Source organism: Trachurus japonicus, chromosome 8 (assembly GCF_045865225.1).
Source record: "Trachurus japonicus isolate A0001 chromosome 8, Traja_1.0".
Taxonomy (NCBI): Eukaryota; Metazoa; Chordata; class Actinopteri; order Carangiformes; family Carangidae; genus Trachurus; species Trachurus japonicus.
Window position 1 is genome coordinate 26,417,102 of NC_140914.1, and position 22,118 is coordinate 26,439,219.

General features: G+C 40.5%; 1 protein-coding gene across 1 annotated transcript in view; it reads right to left on the bottom strand.

Annotated features, from left to right (window-relative positions):
• Window positions 1–22,118, bottom strand: part of LOC146983451 (scavenger receptor cysteine-rich domain-containing protein DMBT1-like) — a 41,505-nt gene that overhangs the window by 12,813 nt on the left and 6,574 nt on the right. The window contains exons 3-4 of the mRNA XM_085785616.1: window positions 10,428–10,742; window positions 9,621–9,935 (exon numbers count right to left, since the gene is read on the bottom strand). Coding sequence (XP_085641742.1) covers window positions 9,621–9,935; window positions 10,428–10,742 — 630 coding nt within the window. The remainder of the gene's footprint in view (window positions 1–9,620; window positions 9,936–10,427; window positions 10,743–22,118) is intronic.

Genomic DNA, 22,118 nt, shown 5'->3' on the forward strand with positions numbered 1-22,118 from the left:
AAGCTGCTCTGCATCACTTACCTATCACTGAGAAAATAGGGGACAGGAAATTGAACGACTGATAGGTAATGTTACAGAATCACTCACACTTCCTCAGTACAGTTTCTCAAAAACGTCCCTCCTTACTACTTAAGTACTACGTACGTACTGTGGTTAGCACTGTTGCCTTAGCAGCCTCAGAGTGTGACTGCATGAGTTCTCTGAGTTCATGCACACTAGGTGGATTGTCGACGATAAGTGTGAGCGTGTGAGGTTGTTTGTTTCTGAATGACCTGTCCAGGGTGAACCCACCCTTGTCTTCTGTCAGCTGTTTGCAGGTTGCATGGGAGCGGGGTTTCGGTACTGAAAGACACATAACAAACCCATAGTGTGTCCAAGTTCAATTTATGTCATCGGAAACAAAGTCTTAGAAATACTTCTTCAAATATTACATTTAATTTATCTACATTTAAATTTAGATTTACAGTATATACAGTATATAGTATATAAACTATGGAAGCCCATTTCCGCCACTTGAGAAAAAGAATTATGAGCTACTAAGTCGAAATTATGAGATCCTAAGTCATAATTATGAGATACTAAATCGAAATTATGAGATAGCTTAGTCATAATTATGAGATACTAAGTCGAAATTATGAGATAGCTAAGTCATAATTATGAGATACTAAGTCATAATTATGAGATACTAAGTCGAAATTATGAGATAGCTAAGTCATAATTATGAGATACTAAGTCAAAATTATGAGATACTAAGTCGAAATTATCAGATAGCTATGTCGAAAATGTATTAAATCTGATCCCTGATGTAAGTCATTTGTGATTCACATGGAATGTTACTTTGAGTCTTGATTCCTTTGTATTGGAACTGGTGTGTCTGATCAAATCGGTTCGATAGAAAATAAATAGGCTATATGATTTCCGTTGTATTATGCAGCCATAGACATAGCTTAAATTAAATTTCACAGTCACAATATGAAAAGTCAAATACCCTGATATCATGACCATGGTGAACAGCAAAACAATGTTTTCATGTTTTATCTTAGTACTGAATCCTGAAAATATAACTTGATGAATACTTCCTTTTTTATCACTGTCTTAATGCATCACACAAGGTGCACCCTGTCTGAACTTAACATCAAAGCAATGAGGAGGAAGTTATAGGGTGCAGGAATTCACACCATAGATTTTGACACCTGTGTTTAGAAACAGAGGAAAGGGGGCCATATGTGTGACTGAACTTCTTGTACTGATGTGCGGATCGATGTTGAAGTATCTGTACTTCCAATACCAAACCTGTCCTTTTTTTTTCTTAAGTCTAGACACTACCTCATAATCTGAGTTTGAAATCTCCACTTCAGTGGATTTACAAAAGATTTTGTTGATATATCATTCAAAGCTTGATTTATACAACATTTAATTCCTAAAAACATGGCAAATTAGATTTTTTTTTTTTTTTTTTTTTAGGGCTGGTGACAGTAGTTTCTGAATTACAACGTGATAAAAAGAGGTATTCAAAATCCCCTCTGTAAAAGACTCTAATATGTCAACAAAATAAAACAATAATTTTGAAAGTGGCTTTATGCATCTATAATCATTCAGATTTCTGTTCTGGAAATGTATGCAAATTAGCACATAGCATTATGCAAGTTATCTGATCTGAACTTGGTCTGGCCAGGTGCACACTTCCTCGCCTGTTAAATTAGGTAAACTGCTGTAGTATTGAGTACCGCCCACTAGAGGTCACCACAATTCAGGTTTTCATTAAGGATAACACTTAATCATGGCACAGGTCTTTTAGTGTGTGTGTGTGTGTGTGTGTGGGGTGGGGGGTGTTAGGCAGCAAGTAAACGTTTTATCCTCAAAGTTTATGTGTTAGAAGCCAGAATAATTGACAGTGTAAGGATTTCATCCAGTTTTACAAAGACAACTGGGTCAGAGCATCTGAGAACTTTCAGCTCTTGTGGGGTGTTCCCGGTCTGCTGTGGTCAGGATCTATCAAAAGTGTCCAAGGAAGGAACAGTGGTGAACCAACCACATGGTCATCAGCAAAAGGGACCAACACGATCGTGGGCAGGTGGTTATAATTGTATATTGCAGAAGAATGCTTTATAATGATGGATTGTATTTAACAATGATTAACTTAATAGTGTGAAATTATTACAGTACATACTCATAAAATAATCTTTGTACAGTGTCCTGCTTTGCTTTTGCTCTGTACATTTGTGCATATTTTAAAATAAACCAGCTCACATAATTTAATAACATGTCACTTCATTAATAGATTTGTGTGATCATAATAACCAACCTTATTGATGAAACAAATAGCTTATTTTTCTAACACAATTATGAAAGCTCCACTATGTAGGATTTGTGGTGGTACTATGGTTAAGAAGAGCAACTGTCTGCTACCTGTGTCTTTCCCAGAGAAGCACAGTAGCCTATGAATTTGTTGCCGTTGCTGGTACTGGCACCATTACAGTTGCCACCGTCATTACCGGAACCGCCGCCGTCACCGTTGGCATCACCACTGTCATTACTGGTATTGGTGCCATTGCCATAATTCATAACCAGTGCTGGTACCAGCAACGGTGACTGGTTCAGTACCGGCACTGTTGCCAGTAGCCGCCATCATTGCCGGTACCATACCAGTGCCGAGCAAAGCTCCGGAGCTGGAGGGAGGCTGGCCGGCCGTGCGGCCCATCACAGGGTGCTTGTGTGTGTGGAGCAGGGAGACTCGGGCTCTGGAGCTCAGCGGAGCTGCGATGTACCAGGACCACTGTGATCCTACCCGCATCGGAAAGTTACATAGTGCAGTTGCAGCTGACGCGACACCACTCAGGCTGCAGAGGCTGCACCATTCATCATATTAACCATTTTTCTCCCACTTCAGTGAGTTTAGAAACATTATTTTAAGGTTAAAAAAAAAAACTACATAGTGGGTCTTTAAGTTAATAGCTGTTTTATATGTCCATCCCCACAATTCTATATGGAAGCTAGCTCTTTAATTTAATAGCCGAGATTAAAGGATTTTGAAAGGTTATTGTCTAGAAAGTTATCTGATGAAAATCATCACCCTTCCATACAGTGTTTGCCTGCAAATCTTGTCAAAAGATACTAAATTAATGTTAGCAAGCTAGCGCTAGCGAGTAGGGTTATTAGCTACAATGACAACTCTTCAGCAAAATCTACAAAGAAAGAGGGGGTGAAAGATACACCCCCTGTTGTTGTTCATTCTGTTATGTTTTCCTGCATTCACTGGGTAGTGCAGGACAGAACAAAAAGAATCTGAACCTGAACCTGGTCCTGTTAGATCCCCGGTATTAGGCTCCTGTAAAGAAAGGCCTATACTAGACCAGCTCTCCAATTAAAGGGTAAGTTCTTAAGTTCTAATGGTCATGGACCAGAGTAGAATTTCTAAAGAATGTTTAAGCTGGTGATGAGGAAACTCGCCTAGCTTCTAACTGCCTTCGTCCTGACGTCTGTCCCGCTTCCCCAAGCCTGATAGAGCAGCCCCCCACCCAGAAGTAGTAACCCGGCACGCCTGTTAACGGCAGCTTTCCTCTTTGATCCTTGCACTTGTTATTGGCTAGGTTTAATTTAATGGTTTGGAGAAACAACCCTAGGGACCTGTTTATCTTTTTAAGTGGACACAATACTAGATTAACCTTTAAGAGTCTTAAAGATGTCGTGCACACTATGGCTTAACTTTTTATGATCATGAATAGCAATATAGTGATAATTGAATTACCGTATTTCCTCTAATAGTAGCCGGTATCTATTTAATAGCCGGGTCTGTTATAATGGCCGGGGGCGTGGTTTACACGAACAAATAAAGGCCGGCCCCAAATACAGGCCGGGTCAATGGGAAAAAAACAAACAAACAGAAAAAACCTGAATTTCAGTCACTGTGGATGCACTGGTCTCAGGCGGCCAAACACGGATGCAGTAACCCACAAGTGCCAGCAGATGGCAGTAGCTAGATCTGAAGTGCCACATGAACCCACGCTTCAAGGAAACAGTCACTGACAACTCGACCGAAGAGAGCTTTAGCAGCATGGCGTGTCACTACCCGATTTGCGACGCTACCCGATCTGTGACAAAACTGGTCACTTGTGCTCCAGCGTTTATTAGCCTAATCCTGTCCAGCTGATCGCTGCTGTTGCGGTACCTGCTACAGTAATGTGTAAAAAAATATAATTAATTGTAGGCAGAATGAAAACTGAGCACGGTAACTGTCAAATTTGAGCACCAGCATGAAACAGAGGAAGAAATAATAGCCTCTCTCAAATATAAGCCGGTCTCCAATACAGGCCGGTTCCCCTGGGCAGCTAAAGTAAATAAAGGCCTCGGCCTCTATTAGAGGAAATACGGTAAAACCTCTGACAAAAAAGATGAGGATAACAGTTCTCTTGTCTTTTATGTTGTATATTTATTTGCAGGAATTTAGCAGGGACAAAGCAGCATCAGAGCATAAAATAAAAATCAAAGAAATTAATTAAAATCAAATTCTGACCCTATTAATCAACCCTACCTCTGATGGATAGTTGCCTGATTCGAATTTCTAGAGTATAAGGACGCAGGTTTCGGCCGGCTTCGAATTTCCTGAACCTGTTCTGCTGGGGATGATGATCGGGGGCCTAAGCCCCTTGGAGCGGACCAGCAGAGAGTGTGGAGATCACCCGAGATCAAATTGCTATGCGCAGTCTTCTTGTTTGATGGCTTTGTTCTGTAGATGCACCAGTCTTCGGAGTCTTCGCAGGAGTAGGATCTGAATAGCTCGCTCTCGCACCCAGTCCCGACGCACACTCCCTTTATTTCGACCGGATAACCTTTTTATATGTCTGGACCGCCAACACCCTTCCTTTGTGTCATGGAATAATTTTTCCACCATTCTGCACCGGTCCGTGCCCTTATTTGGTCAACGCACACTTCTCTATTTCTCTAAATCTCTGCAATCTACCTGACCTTGTGGCCTTCTCACCTCGACCTGTCCCGGCTTGTCCCGGGACAGGCCACAGGTTCCTCATTTTAGTGACCTCTGTCCTGCCCATCCCATTCTACTTCTCTTTTTCAATAGATTACAGCAACTATTCCATCAGCTCGGGTTTCATCATATTATGTAATACTTTCCCTGAGTCACATACAGTAAACACTTAAAAATAGTAAAAACATTAAAAATAGCAAAAAACACAGTATACATCAAAAGGCCTGGGACCATCAACTCTCCTTGACAGTCCTCTTATTTGTATTTCAAGTGTTGATTGGCTGATGTGGTATATTGATGTGTTGATGAAGAGAAGGGATCACCGCCGACACGTCTTTTCTTGCATTCAAAAAGAGTTTATTACAAGAAGAAGAACAGTGTACAAAAATGCCGAATCGTGGAGCATCTCTGGTGCCAAGAATTGAGATGACTCTCTCTTGGCCTGAAACCTCAAACCTTATATACGTTTTCTAAAACTCCACCTTCTCCCACAGAAGGACATAACTGACCAAGATGGTCAGACAAAGACAGGATCTAAAAACAGAATTTATCCTTAGCTTTCTGACATTTAACCTCTTGACCAAGCTAACTTAAGAATAGATAGTGTCCAGTATCCCCAGAAACTATGACCCACTAAAAAAGGGTAAAAGACAAGGAACACATGTCTCTGAATACATGACACGACAGGTTCTTTCTGGGCCAAATATAGAACCTGTGAAGCAGGGCATTAGTCTACACATTTCTTTACTCTAGAAAATACACAAAGAAGAACATAAGATAATACAAGACAATAAAGAAAAGAGTTTAGGTGGATAATATACTACATATTCCCCCCTTCGAGGCACGTAGGGTCTCGACAAAATAAAAGATAGTATAAACCTTAACAACTATCATAAGAAAATTAACAAAGATTAATATATTAAATCTATGGAGTGTGAGAGCGAAAACCTGCCAGGCAGCCAATCTTTCTTAAATTTCCATCAAACAATCAAGACAGGAAATTCTCTCACGGTCCCTCTGCCTTAGGCAACCACTTTGTAGCACTCCAAATCAAAAAAAGAAGGAATTCTTAAAACTTATAAGGAATAACTCTAGTAGATACATATGAAGACTACACTGACAGATAGATCAAGACAGAGTTTGAGTTTGCAGATAGAACCTTTATGTTTACCAGATTAAATGACCAAAAATGTATAAAACTTGAAAAGACACCCAGAAATATGTCAATAACTCATTTCAACACTGAAAATGAAAGGATAGGTGGCTGAAATTAGACTTTAGGATTAAAACTTTCTCCCTCCCTACTTAAAGATTTCTCCCACAATAATAATAACAGTAATAATAATACACTTAATTTATAGAGTGCTTTTCAGGGAAGTCCCTTTACAGACAATAAAAAACAGCAGATAATCCAAGTAAAATAGAAAAAATTGAAAACTCATTAAGATATAGAAAAAATTTGAATAAAGATTAAAACAAATAAGACAATATATCAACTACATGTTAAAAGCAGAGCAGAATAGGTTTTGAGTAGTGACTTAAATTATGTGGGTGGTATCTCGGATGTGTGAAGTTCCAGAGGGTGGGGGCAGCAACGGAGAAGGCTCTGTCCCTCCAGGTTGTGTGCTTGGTCTTAGGGACAGTGAGAAGAATGGCCTCAGAAGAGCGGAAGGGATGTGGAGGCGTGCAGCAGAGCTTTGAATGTACTGGAGTTTATTGAGGACTTTGGAGGTTGTACCATGAAGGATACTGTTGCAGTAATCAAGGCGGGATGTGATGAAGGCGTGGATCAGAGTTTCAGTGGCAGTGAAAGGAGAGTGAAGGGCAAAGGCGAGAGGTGTTCTTTAGGTGAAGGAAGGCTGATTTGAATGAATGAATGATAAATGATTTAGTGATGTGTTTGATGTGGTTTAAAGGAGAGATTGCTGTTGAAGATGATACCAAGGTTGCAGCAGTAGAGGGAGGGTGACTGAGTGGAGGTACTGATAGTGAGGTGAAAGTCTGTAGCTGTTTGGGTGAGGGTTTTTGGACCAATTACAAACATGTCTGATTTGTCACAGTTGAGTTTGAGAAAATTAAATTGCATCCAGAATTTAATTTCAGACAGACAGTTTGAAAGGGTGGAGTGGGTTGAGGGGGTGATGGATTTGGTGGAGATGTACAGCTGGATGTCGTCAGCATAGCAGTGGAAACGGAGACTATGACGACAGATAATTTGGCCAAGGAGGTAGAGGATGAAGAGGAGAGGACCAACCACAGAACCCTGGGGGACACCTTAGGACAAGGGGTTGGTTGAGGAGGAGCAGTTGTTGTTGGAGATGAATTGTTGTCTGTCAGAGAGATAGGAGTGTAACCAGGTGAGGGCAGCGTCGGTGATGTTGAGCAGGGAGTTCAGCCGGGAAAGTAGGATGGAATGGTTGATGGTGTTAAAGGCGGCGGTGAGGTCCAGGAGGATGAGGATGGAGACTGCGCCGTAACGTAAACGTGCGGGGCAAAAGGGAGGTTGGAGATGGGCCGGAAATTGTTCATAATATCAGGGTTGAGACTGATGGGGGTGATAACAGCAAGTTTCAGTGAAGATGGGACGGAGACAGAGCTGAGGGAGGAGTTGATGATTTTGGAGACAAGTGGGGAGATGGTGGGGAAGCAGTCCTTGGCTATTAGTGGACGGGATGGAATCTAGATGGTTGTAGTTCTCCCCGCAGTGATGCTCTAAAGGAAACACGTCAAATGTTAAATCTTTGACTGAGCTGATGGACAGTGAGATGAACTTCCTCAAATATCCTAATCCTCTCTGGGAACTTCCTCTTCAGCTGGACCTCCTTCAGCTAGAGAAACACTGAGGTTATGATAATCCATCTCTATGCTCTCCTGTGGTTCCGGTTTCTGTCTCCTGGTGGCCTGGAGAGTCATGGCAAAACAAAGATATGAGATACTGAATAATTTCTCTCTCCAGTTCAGTCTACACAAGCTGAGTGCTTCTTGTCAGATGATCTTTTGGTCAACTAAGATGTGTACGATACCTTATGGATGAAACAGATGACAGCGATCAAGAGCAAACCAAGAGCAAACCAGACAACATGTCTGATGATGGAAGCTGTTGGATCTAATGAAACACAGTCACTCATCATATTAGAGCTCATGACTCCATCAGCAGTGGAGAAATTGTGCTGAAAGAGGTCGCTGAAAGAGCATTATAATATAAAGGGTATGCGTTTACATCACGTCGCCCTGGGACACGCCCCTTTTGTTCGGACTGAGTGGCAAAACAAACCTCCCTCAACATGGTGAAGGAGCGGTGGACACATAAACCGGGTAAAACATGTAGTTTAAAAACAAATTGAGGTCAGAAGGACTCTACAATGATCCGTACCAGCTCCCCAAAACCGTCTCGTCCACGGAAAAACCTGTTGCCAGAAATCATTTAATCATTTCAAAAGTGTGTTAGAGGACTAATTTATCTGTCTAACCATCATAATTATGACACCTGAAACGGTAAACACAGCTGATCGATCGAAAAAAAATTAGCGCTCGAGTGAATTTTCTTCCTGTCATTGAAAACAGGTTCTTGAATGTAACTCGGTAAGTAAGACGTATCCTCAAGATTTTTTTTGCAGTTCTGTTAGGTCATGCTGTTGTACATGCTGACATCATGCTGTACATCAGACTCAAAGGAAATCGCCCCGTTACTTTGCTTGATTTTAAACTTAAAAAAGCGGCTCTGCCACTCGTCTTTTTGCCACTCAGTGAGCATTCCACAGCGACTTCCGAGTACCGTGATGTCACGTGCATACCCTCTATTGCAGCAATAAATGTGTTTGCTTTGCACTGTTTCTAGCTTTTCATTGATTTCCTACCCTTTAATGAACTTGACAGGAAAATGTAACAGATATTCTTACCAGAAACAGTGAGTTTGGCTACATCAGATCGTCTGGATTTCAAAGTTTCCCCTGAAATATTTCTTGCATGTTGACACTGGTACAATCCCTCATTGTTAAAATCCACATTAGGGAAACTGAATGCAACAGAGCTGTTGCTTGATGTTTCGGTCTTTCTGAAAGAGCCTGAAGAATCTGTCAGAATAAATGTTCCACCTGCAAACTCAGCAGAAGTTGAACAAATGATGCTGACTTTCTGACCCCTTGTAACCACACCAGCAGGCATAATAGAGATTCTGGGCCTTGAGAGATCCTCTGAAAAATAACATAATAATCAGGTTGAGACTCAATAAAACACATGGATGTATCTTTGTTTTCTGAGATCGTTGAGCATGTAGTTGTGAAACAATCTTATGTCAAGGACAGACATTTTTAAAATTGAGTATCCAACACCATCCTTAATTCAAAACAAAATAATAAATCATTTCAAATAGAGAAATGACAAAGATACATAGTTTATGTATTGTATGCATATTGTATCCTTTGCTTTGATCTTTATTTGGTTATAGATAGATAGATAGATAGATAGATAGATAGATAGATAGATAGATAGATAGATAGATAGATAGATAGATAGATAGATAGATAGATAGATAGATAGATAGATAGATAGATAGATAGATAGATAGATAGATAGATAGATAGATAGATAGATAGATAGTTTCTAAATACAGTGAGTGAGTCTATGTTTCTCTCACCTGAACAGACGACACCAGCATCCTCACCATGTTTGCAATTGTGTGTCCCAAACCCTCTGTGCTGACACTCACTTAGAGAATCTTCCATTCCATTACAGGCCACTTCATCAAGCCAGATTTGCCCAGTTCCTTCACCAAAATGGGCTGATTGACTTGCATTCTTTACTTTACCACAGTCCAACTGTCTGCACACCACCATGGCATCATTTAAGTCCCAGCTGTCATCACAGACTGTTCCCCAGGTGTTTTTGTGATAGATTTCAACTCTTCCAGAGCATTCAGTAGATCCAGATCCTGCCAGTCTGACCTGAACACCTATCAGGCACAAGACAACAAGAAAAACATGTTGGTTAGCACTGCTGACTGAATGGTTATAAATTACAGAGGAAACTTGTAAGTGGTTCATCAAATTTAAACTGGGCACCATACCAACCTATACGTTTATTTGAAATAGGCCACTGATTGTAATAAAAAAAAGGTTCACACCCAAGCTTCCTCATTGTGTCCCTTGCCTATCCCCCAATTTCCACACACTCTGTCTCTGCTCTATTCTGTCTCCATTGTGGTTTAGCTCCAACTGACAGATTAAACCCTCACCTACTACATGCATTGCATCTCCTATCCATCCCCAGAGCCCATAGCAGATGGAAACCAAAGACCCAAATTTCTCCAGCGTGCGCGACGGACAGAGCAGAGTATGTGGAAATTGGGGGTCACTTAGAGATCTTTATCCATTGAATTACTCACAGATTTAGTTTTGCACTCCAATGATTCCAAATACAGCCAATGAGTCAACGTTTCACCTACCTGAACAGATGACAACAGCATCCTCACTATGTCCACAGTTGTGTGTCCCAAATCCTCTGTGCTGACACTCACTTAATGATTCTTCACTTCCTGTACAGGCCACATCATCAAGCCAGATTTGCCCAGTTCCTTCACCAAAATGGGCTGATAGAGGGACACTCAATGCTGTACCGCACTCCAGCTCTCTGCACACCACCATGGCATCATTTAAGTCCCAGTTGTCATCACAGACTGTTCCCCAGGTGTCGTTGTGATAGACTTCAACTCTTCCAGAGCACCGACTAGATCCAGATCCAGCCAGTCTGATCTGTACACCTATCGGGCATAAGACATTACAAACTACACTTTAACAATTTCTCAGAAATAAAAATATTTGATTTCACAAACTTGACTGTTGAATTTTTTTTATTGTTTAATTGGAGCTTTTATTTAAATCCGCCAAGTTACAGGATGCAGTAAGTAAACAGTGGGGAAAAATGTGTAGGCATGTGTGTATCTTCTCACGGCTGATTCAGTGAACTCCTTTCTGTGACACTGCACATCCAGACGCGAGCCTCTCACTAGCAGTGTCATATGCAAGCTCTCAGTCTAGACATAGAGCAGCAAAACAACCAACCTCCAGAGATAACTTCAAGGTGCACTGAGGTCTGTGGAGAAGGCCTCCCAACACTGCTTGGAGGAAGTTTTACCACACGTAAATCCATGCAAATCCATGGGCTCCACAATGCACCTTTTGCCAAGCATTTGAATTTAGAGTGTGTGGTAGTGGGGGAGGTCTACATCAACAGTGCTCACAAGCCCATGGTACAGGCCTTAAGACCAACATGCTGCAGAATGGACATCCATTTTGCCAGAAATAGATCTGCGTAAAAAAAAAAAAAGTGAGCTATGGCGGGGAGCACAGGTACAACATTTCTACCCATCCATCCCGCTATTCTGCCCTCAGTGTTTCAGTCACCCAGACCACACCTTCCAAATAACGATGCTCAAGCACTCTCCTGCCTCCACTCCTTGTGACATACATTAAACAAAGATCAAGGGTCAAAAGTGACAATAGCCATGTATAAAGTGAGATTAAAATGTAAAGACATCACTTTGCCTTTCTGAGGTTGATTTGCTGATTTGCCATCTTGATCCACCAAACTCAGTCATACAGGTCGGATTCACCAACTACATGTAAAGGATGGCACCTTGTAGCCCAGAGGAGCTGGCAGCAGCCAAGCTGCCATACTCAAGTCTGAAGAATATACTGCCTTGAAACAGAGCAATTTCGAGATCAAGCGTGACCCTGAATATTGATCATTTCATGTGCAATGGTCTCTTATGAACTTGTGGATGTCTGACGTCTCCATGTTCTGTGTTAGGCCAGTCACACACAGCGCCCTTCCCCTACACCCTACAGGTCACTGCAGCTGTGCCCCAATCCGCTCACACACATCACAGTGACAAGTTCTCTGTCAATTGTTCATTGCATTTTACTTAATTTATATGGTTGCACAGACACAGATCCAGATAATGATGTACTCGATCATCTTGCATGAGTACTAGAGCTGTGCATGTGGAAGTCGTAGCAAGATAAGCCTACCACACACACAGGGTTCAAACTTAACTTTTTTGCTCACTGGCCAACTGGCTAGTGAGCTTTAAAAATCTACTGGCCAGAAAGATTTTTTACTGGCCAAAAATTATGTATAGCTGTTATGTATATTTTTCATTGTGTTGAACTGTTATAATACACTATAAGCATTTTTAACACATATCATAGCTATTAGCATATTTTTGTGTGGAATAGTCAAAGTTTGCCTTTTTTCCCTAAAAGGTTTATTTTAGGGATGCACATGGTTAACCGTTTAACCATTAACCTATAACAAGAACTTGACTGAATAATACTATTTACTAAGATCTCAGATAGCGGACGCTATATTGTTTGCGCCCGCTATAATATTGCGAGTTTGGTTAGTGCACGCAAAACAGGTGATCTACTAAGAGTAACCCGCTAAATGAAAACACGTGCAAACTGCAATATGTAAATGAGGGTTTTGCGCGTGTAATCGTTTCCGCCATAGAGACTGTGGACAGAGAGCTGGACGGACGAAGGGACAGAATGACATTTGATCCGATGCAATGACAGCATGTGTGTTCATCTCTCTCGCGCTCTGTTTAGATAAATAAACACAAATCGCTACAGGGCCCAACTCGTCATAGTGACGAACAGGCAGCAGCTGCAGCGACAATCACACACCTGTAATATGTGTGTGTGTGTGTGCCGCCCATGATCGAGTGGATTAATAGAGAGCTCAGGTGGGACACACGGATCTAAACGCTCTGACCACTGACCAGAGGGATCAAACACGGGTGAAGGCAGTGGTGACGTGTCTCAGTCCGGGACCGGGACCGGGACCGAGAGTCGGAGCTGAGCAGCCAGGTGAGAGGAGAGGAAAGGAGAGGAGAGGAGAGGAGAGGAGCGCACTGCAGGACAGACGTGCCCCGTGCGTAACGGCGCGTAAATGACTTTTAACACGGCTGAAAAACTGTTACAGAATGACCCAGACGTGAGGAAATGCAGAGATGTAAGATCACGGGGCTCTGACAGGCATCAAATCAATAAACGCATACGTTTTGGCAAAGTTGTATCAGTTAGTACATGGTTTTCAGACGTGGTGAATAAAGACGCAAAAACAGCCACCGCAATCTCTTCCTGGTTTGGTAAATCACATTGCACGCGCTAAATAAATCTATTTGCATCTACTCCTCCCAGTATTTAGCACGTTCTGGCTGAAACGCCCATATTTACATATTCATCAGGGCAAACACGCTAAATGGATCGCACGTGCTATTCTGCCCGTGTGAGGGACGCAATCCTCGGTGCGTCCAGTTAGTAGATCAGGTTCCACATGTGTTTGCGCGTGCAATCACGTTTGCACACGTTTTAATACACGCAAACCTTTAGTAAATCCGGCCCTCAGTTGCTTATATAGATTTATTTATTAGCTCCTTATGTCGTCAACTCATGGGGGCGAGTCGACATGTGCAGACTTCCACTGCCTTCAGTCATATTATTTAGTGGCTAAAAGTTTCACAGGAGGACTGACACTGTGCACCATGAAGGAAGATCAGACAATAAATGTGCCTACACGGACATAGATGTGCATCACCTGTAATAACGGCGCTGCAATAAAAATAAAAAATAAAAAAAAAGACTTGGCAGCTCTCCTGCAGCTCCACAGAGGAGCTGTCAGAGGAGCTCTGCTGCTCCTCTCTCTTCAGTCTGGTGTTTGGCTGCACTTTCAATAAGAAAAGTCCCATATGAGCGCGATCAGCAGAGACAGAGCAGAATGGATGTGGCATTGATCAGATATCGCAGCGCACATGTTTATTTAACGGCAAAAAAAAAAAAAAAAAAAATTGGAGCGATGTTTTTTTTGGGCCGTTAAATAAACATGTGCGCTGCGATATCTGATCAATGCCACATCCATTGTGCTCTGTCTCAGCTGATCGCGCTCATATGGAACTTTTTTTATTGAAAGTGCAGCCAAACACCAGACTGAAGCACGTGCGCCGCGAGCGTTGTAATCGGTCACAAATCATTGCTATACGACATGTTGTGAGCTTTAAGATCTGAACGACACCGGCTCACAACCCAAGCGTCACAGCCGGGTCGGGAGCCATCACCACCGCTACATCAATAAATAAATGTTTTACAATGAAACGGTCAGTCAGTTGACATTAACAATGCAGGTCGTTTTCTCCCCTGGGAGGAGACCGCGGCTTAGCCGGCCGACCACCACAGCAGCCCGGCTGTAGCCTCTGTGATAGACCGCTCGTCCGGTGGTAGCCTAGTTAGCTTAGCTGCTCCACAGATGGAGCTTCAATAGAGAGCCTAAGCGGAAGCAGGAAGTAACGGCGCCATGGGACCTCAACTCTGAAAAACTCGCCATTCAAATGAATGAGACTGAAATTTTTATTTCGTGATCCGATTGAATTGCGCCATGAGAAAAAAATATGTCCTCTACCTGTTTAAAACATCACGTTTCATGAAGAGAAATCAGCCGTTCATCGTAAAACGGCAACAGAAGAATGTATTTTGTGTAAAGACCGCTCTACGGACTACAGATCTGTGTCCCACAGAAAATACGTCACCAACTGACACGGGAAAGGGCGGCATTTGGTGTGTGACGTCACCTACGCGACTTGTAGTCTTTCTGGTTACAGATTCTTCTGAATTTTATTCTACAATAGCTTTACAACAAACAGCTGATTTCTCTTCATGAAACGTGATGTTTTAAACAGGTAGAGGACATATTTTTTTCTCATGGCACAATTCAAACGGATCACGAAATAAAATTTTCAGTCCCGTTCATTTGAATGGCGAGTTTTTCAGAGTTGAGGTCCCATGGTGACCGTTACTTCCTGCTTCCGCTTAGGCTCTCTATGCTCCGCGAATGGCGGAGCAAACTTCCAAACAGGCGTCATTTGGATAAACTAACCGCATATTGGGGATCTAAACAGTTACTTTATCGCATGAAAAAACATTAAAACTTAAGAAAGTGACGCATTAACAGTGGGAATTAAAATAATTTCTCGAGATAAGCCAGTAGCAGTCTTCTTCGTTAGTTTTCATCCAGCTACTTGCCAACACTGCCCCTCCTGGTGAGGAGAGCGGCCCTTTGTGAATCTTTTTTTTTTTTTATTGAAGTAACTTCAGAATACAAACATTTAAGGCACATTGGTAGTGGATACATTCACAGTGCTGAATCAGCTATCTTGATCAATCAAGAACAAAAAGAAAAGAAAAGAGAACGTGAGGGTCTCAGTCCACAATAGTAAATAAGTCCAGCAAAGAAAATAGGGCATTTTTGCTTTTCATGTAATACAAAGATTTTTTATACATTCTGAGTTCGTTTATCCATCCATTGAAGTGGGGTTTCACTTTGAGGTATTTGCATCTGTGTTTCCCAAGGGAAATTAAAATGTTCACCAAAAAGTCCAAGTTCTTTTCCTTTAACTGTAGTCCAACCTTGATCGACATCCAATTTAGTGGGGGCAAAATAATGTGTTTAGATAACAACCAGTCTTTACTGAATTTAATAGAAAACTCTCTAATTTTATATTTAACATATTCCCATTTATTACAAAAACTATTTATGTTTTCATCTTTCTCAATTTTAATTATAATATCTTTTATTTTAGCACAATAACCTTTATTTTTTAGTAGGTTAGAATTAAATTTCCAATAAGCTTTGTTTTTTGTTTTCTTGTAATAAGTTGCAAAACAAAACCATGAACAAGTCCTCTTTGCTGTAACGATTTCTGTGGAATGGTTATGGTCGATTGTGTTGTTGTCCCTGAAGCCGTAATGTAGGTCAGACCTCCTTCAGCCAGTGTAACTCAACTGTACAATCTCCATGATGCACCAGTTTTGAAATAAAGTCCAAAATTGTACAACACACTCACATTCAAAGAAAATATGTTCTACTGTTTCGATATCATTCTCACAAAAACCACACATATTATTATCCAAATTAAATCTAATATGTAGGAAGTGGTTTGATGGATAAATGTCATTCAGTATTTTAAATGTGATCTCTTTTGTTTTCTGAGGGACAGGATAAGACAAATATCGCTTTCTAATCGTTCTTGCTTCCACAACATTGTAATCTTTCAAAATATATTTTCTTTTTAGTTGACAAGGGTAATACTGTTCAGTTAAAATATTTCTAATAAATTTATTAGAGAATATTTTACTACCTAGACTAATTCCTAACACACTTAGTGATCTCATTACAAAAGTATTAGAATGTATCAGCAGCTGTTGAGTCATATTTTTAAAAGGAACCGGAATGGCTTTGATTATTTTATTATAATCCTTAATTGAAAACTGAAAATTATATTTGACACAAAGGTTTTCATGAGTAAGGAAATCGCCATGATCATCCATCAAATGAGAAACAGCCCAAAGTCCTTTGTCAAACCAGGTCCCCCAAAACAATGATTTACGATTGGACAGTATATATCTATTATTCCACAAGGGTGAGTTGTGAGGGGTAAAATTGTGCTTATATATTAAGTTCCAGTAAAGGAGAACTTGTTGGTGATAATCTGAAAGTTTCACAGGCAGTTCAGACATATTATAGTCACAACGCAACAAAAAATCAATGCCTCCCATTTTTTGAAAAATTGCATTAGGAATGCTAAACCAAAATGAGTCTTTGTACAAAATAAATGAATTGAGCCATTTTAATTTTAAAACACCATTCATAACTGAGAAGTCTATAGCATTTAAGCCACCCTCTTCAATACTTTTAACCACATCAGCTCTTCTAATATACTGGCATTTGTTTTTCCAAATGAATTTAAAGTTTAAATTGATTATTGATAAGTTTAATAATTTTGTATGAAATTTCCAGTGAAAAAGCAGGATAAATAGCTCTTGACAAACTCTCCATTTTAGAGAGCAAAACCCTCCCAAATACAGTGATGTCCCTCTGTAACCAAGAGTTTAGAATGGTTTTACATTTATTCAGATTTTTAGAAACATTTTCACTCTCCCTTACTATTTTATTTCTAGTAATAACTATGCCTAAATATTTAACTTGTGTTTTAATTGCAATGTTACATATTGAGAGTGCCGACTGATCATGAAGGGCAAATATTTCACATTTATCAATATTACGTTTCAAGCCTGATGCTTTGGAGAATTGATTTATGATATCTAATACTTTGGGAATTTGTCCTTAATTTTTTAAAAATAAAGTCGTATCGTCAGCAAATTGACTAATTATAAATTGTTTTCCTAAAATGTCTATACCTTCAATATCACTATTTTTTTTATCATAATTGATAATAACTCAGCTACTAGAATAAATAGTAAGGGGGAGCTATTGCAACCTTGTCTAATACCCCTGTTGACTTGAAATCTTGTGCATGTACCATGTTCCAGAGCTACACAACTGTTAATGTCCCTATATAACATACCTATCAGGTTTATGAATTTTTGACCAAAACCAAAGTAATTTAAAGTATTTAAAATAAAGGGATGCTCCACAGAATTGAAAGCCTTATAAAAATCTAGGAAGAGAATAAACCCCTCGTCAGACAGTATATGACTATAATCAATTAGATCCAATACCAGTCGTATATTGTTATGAATAGATCGTCCACCCAGAAAGCCAGATTGTGTTTCATCAATAAGTTCTGATAAACCTGTTTTCATTCTAGCTGCTATACATCCAGAAAGAAATGTATAATCAGTATTAAGAAGAGTGATAGGTCATAAGTTGTCCAATATTCTTTTATCTTTGTTGTGCTTGGGAATAAGTGTTATCACACCTTGTTTCATACTAGGCATTAGTTCTTGTTTTTCAATGCATTCTTGGATTGCTTTGAACAACAAATTTCTGATATCTTTCCAAAAGAAATGGTAAAAATTGGCAGTAAGCCCATCAGAGCCAGGGGATTTGTTTTGAGCCAATTTCGAACTGACAGCATCTAATTCTTCTATTTTTAAGTCCGAATCACAAATTTCTTTAAATATATCGTTAATGTTTGGTTTGTAATTCGCAATTTGGTCAAAGAAGTTGGTTGAATCAATAGGAGAATATTTAGACGAGTATAGATTATTATAAAACATAAAAACTTATTTTTCAATCATTTGTTTCTCCTTGCATTCTCTTCCATTAATCAACAAACTTGTTACCGCCTTATTTTCCTGTCTTCTTTTCTCCAGCCTGCTGAAGTATGTCGTGTTTTTTTCTCCCTCCTCCATCCATTTTGCTCTTGACCTTACAAAAGCACCCTGGGCTCTCTTCAGAAAGATATCATCAAGTTTGGATTGTAGAAGCAGCAATTTTTCCTTGTCTTCACTAGTCAAATCTGGTCTGTTGCAGCATTGATTAATTTCAGAAAATAAATTGCTTTCTTCCCTTTTTCTTTCTTTGTTTAATTCTTTACTGAATTTAATAGAAAACTCTCTAATTTTATATTTAACATATTCCCATTTATTACAAAAACTATTTATGTTTTCATCTTTCTCAATTTTAATTATAATATATTTTATTTTAGCACAATAACCTTTATTTTTTAGTAGGTTAGAATTAAATTTCCAATAAGCTTTGTTTTTTGTTTTCTTGTAAATTGAATTTAATGTTATTTCAGTTATACAGTGGTCAGTTAGAGGAGCTTTGGAAATGACAGCTTCCGAGATTTGTCCTTCAAGCGTATCAGCAGCAAGCCAATAGTCAATTCTAGATTTAGCGTTACCATTAGGTTTATACCAGGAGTATTGTTTTTTCCCTGGGTTTTGATTTCTCCAAATATCTATCAAGCTATTATCTCTGATGAATTCTTCCATAAGGGGATTAAAATGATGATTATCAAATTTGGAGGGCCATCTATCTTCCCACTCATCAGGCACCATATTCCAGTCACCTCCCATTAAAATAAAATCAGTGGGGTGAAGTATTTTCAGCTCTGTTATCTTAGAAGTAATATTTTCAAGCATTTGTCTGTTTTGGGTGACAGATTTGTAGCCATATATATTAATTAGGATCAGAAAATGGCTTTCAACCTTCAAAACTGCTATTAACCAGTGACCTTCTCTATCTGCTCTGTGTGTAATTATATCACCTGGAAATCTATGAAAACAAATAGCAACACCAGCAGACCTGTTGCTTCCATGACTGAATAATATTTGGTCCCCCCACATATTAGTCCAAAAGTTCGCATCTTTGTCAGAAGAATGAGTTTCTTGTAGCAACAGACAATGTGCATTCCGCCCTTTGCAAAATAGAAATAAAGATTTTCTTTTAAGTCCCCTCACGTTTAAAGAAGCAAATGAAATAGTGCAATTGAACATTCTCGTCAAAATAAAAGAACAAATTTAACAAATTGACAGTATACTTTAAAGGGTTACACCCCGCCTTTCCGAAGCCCCGCCTTTCCGACAATAGACTTCCATTCATCGTAATAGCGGGGTTTTCTATTTTTTCTAAAGACCTCGCTACTCCGAAAAGGCTATTGGGGGAAACCCCCAGCGCGCAGTGCGCATTGATCCTTTTTGGGGTCGAAACGGATCATGTGCATAATTAACTGCAAAACAAGCAAATACTTAATATTAATCACTTATAATGTTCATTAGCTTCTAGCCTGTCTAGCCTCTACCTGGTCTTTTTACTAAACTTAACCAACTCCTTTCTTCATTGCCTAAGCCTAACCAAAGCATCTCCCTCAGTCAACTGTCAGCACGAGCGGCGGCTGCAGCAGCCTCGCGCCCCTGTGAGCTCAAGCCGGGTCCGGCCGCGCTCGAGCGGGGGGGAGTGTATTTCTTTTACTGTGTGGGAGATCTCCAACAACGAAGTCGGGGAGAAAGCAAGTGGGACAGATCTGCCCAGTCCCTGAGCAGCGCACGTTTCACAGACAAGCCACAACACAGAGTGTAAACAACGTCACGCGGTTCAGCACCTTGGACATTGGACAGCTGTGGGGGGTGTCGGAACAGCGGTGTTTCGAAGTGGGGGTATTTCGGAACAGCGGGGTGTCGAAGTAGAGGTGTGTCGAAATGGAGAGCTGTCCCCACTTTAAAGTGCTTAAAAGTGTAAAGCTTGACTTACTCTATTTAACAAGCAACTGCATCCCATGTTACCATCTTTCACTCATCTTGTGTATTTATGTATCAAAGCCTGCCTATCGTTAACCAATTTTTTGACCCTCTATGTATCCGTGTGGACCGCGGTAGTAGGCTCGTTTCCCTTCACGTCGAGCCTGCTCGATCTGCGGCCACAGCTTTTTCCTCGCCTCTCGGTCTTCCAACGGCAGCATCTCCGCGAAGCGGACGCCTCTCTCTTTGCACACCGGGGAATCCTTGCTTTTGCGCCAGATCTCTTCCTTGACCAGCCTCCGTACGAATAGCACCACCAGTGGTCTGCTGCTCCGGTTGTTTTCTTTCCGCCCGACTCTGTGTACGACGTCGACGGCATCTTCTATCTGGCGTATTTCTAAGTTAGGGGCGATTTTTTTGAAGAGCTGGATGGTGTCTGCTCGGATATTCTTGTCACTTTTCTCTTCCAAACCATTAAGCCTAAGGCACCACCGCATCTTGTATCTTTCCTGCTCCCTGATTCTCTCTTTCAGTTCTTCATTTTCCTTTTTAAGGACTTTGTGTTGTTTTTCCAGTTTCACTTTTCCTTTGCATTCCTTAACTTCTTCTGCGTTAAACTGCACCGCTTTTGTCAATGCAGCAAGCAAACAGCTAGTTTGCTTAGCTTGTTCCTTTAGCTCATCAAAGTTTTTTTCCATACCTCGAATGGCTTCAAGTATAGTCAGGTTGGAGACCTCCGTCTCGTCGTTTTGACCTTTACTTTTCTTGCCGGCTGGAGGCTTGTTCGGAGTCGCTGGAGCGGACCCGACATCTTTTCGTTTGGATTGATTAGCCATGCTAGCTTCCATAGCATACTCGTGGTCTTCGGCTAGCACCGAGTCATCCTCCCAATTGTTCGGTGTTTGAGACGTTGTGGCATTTCCACCTGTTAGTATCAGTTTAGCAGGCTTCAATACGTTACTTGGATTCATTTTGAGTTTTCTGAGTGTTCTTTGAATATATTTTGGGACGAATTCGTTGCAGCCTCCGATACGCGCTGCCGTTCAGCACGCCATCTTGCCGGAACTCGCCCTTTGTGAATCAACAGCTGTGAGTTTGTGGATCTGTGTGGATCTCGGCAGGAATGTCTCAGAAATACGTCATTGCGGAAAGAGATGCGTGTGTGTGATTGGTGATCCACAAATGCAGAGTCACACTTCACAAACAGAATTTTCGGTTTTACAAATGGCTTTTTTGTTTTTACAAATTGAAAATTATAAATTTACAAATACACAATATATTTACAAATACACATTTATTTGTAAAAACCAAAATACAAGTTACAAATTAGAAATTTGTAAAACACGTGTGCAAACCAAGGAACATTTGTAGATCACCCTTTGTGGATAGCAAAACACGTGTGCAAACCAAGGAACATTTGTAGATCACCTTCTGTGCGTTTACAGATATTTATGAGACAAAAATAACTCCATATGTTAAAGTGTCTATTTTCACAATCAAAAGTCATCTTGTGTGTGGAAAGCCAGTGTTGTGCGGAGAAGTGCCTGCTTGCTGAGCTCTGCTTGCCGAGAGACAAGAAACATGCTTGGCCACTGCAGGAAACATGCTTGGCCACTGCAGGCCGCCGGTGGGCCACCTTGCTTAACAGGTTTTCAGATTTTTTGGATTGGTATTTTTTGTTTGATTCAAATGTTGAAACTATGTAATGTTCATTAATGTTTTGTTAAACTGAAAATGTGGAAACTGCAATAATTTCACAGAAAATAAAAAGAAAGGTAACACTTTATAAGTAGACACTAAAGGGACAACGAGGAGTTTTGGAAAAGCGAAGCGTTTTCACACTACATTTATGAGCCTCCGCGCGCACCGTGAAATTCTTTGACCGGCGCAAGACAGACTCATGTTTTCATTCATCAATAATCAAAGTCAGACGTTCAAAGAGGTTCACATACCGTCGTAGTTCTGACCATAAACGGCGATTCAGCTGCGTTATTCTCATGACTCGCCACGAAAGGAAACGCTGGTCGGCTCGCCCAGCATTTCCGCCACCACTAACAATAACAAAATAACGATAGAGACAGAACGATATATTTATC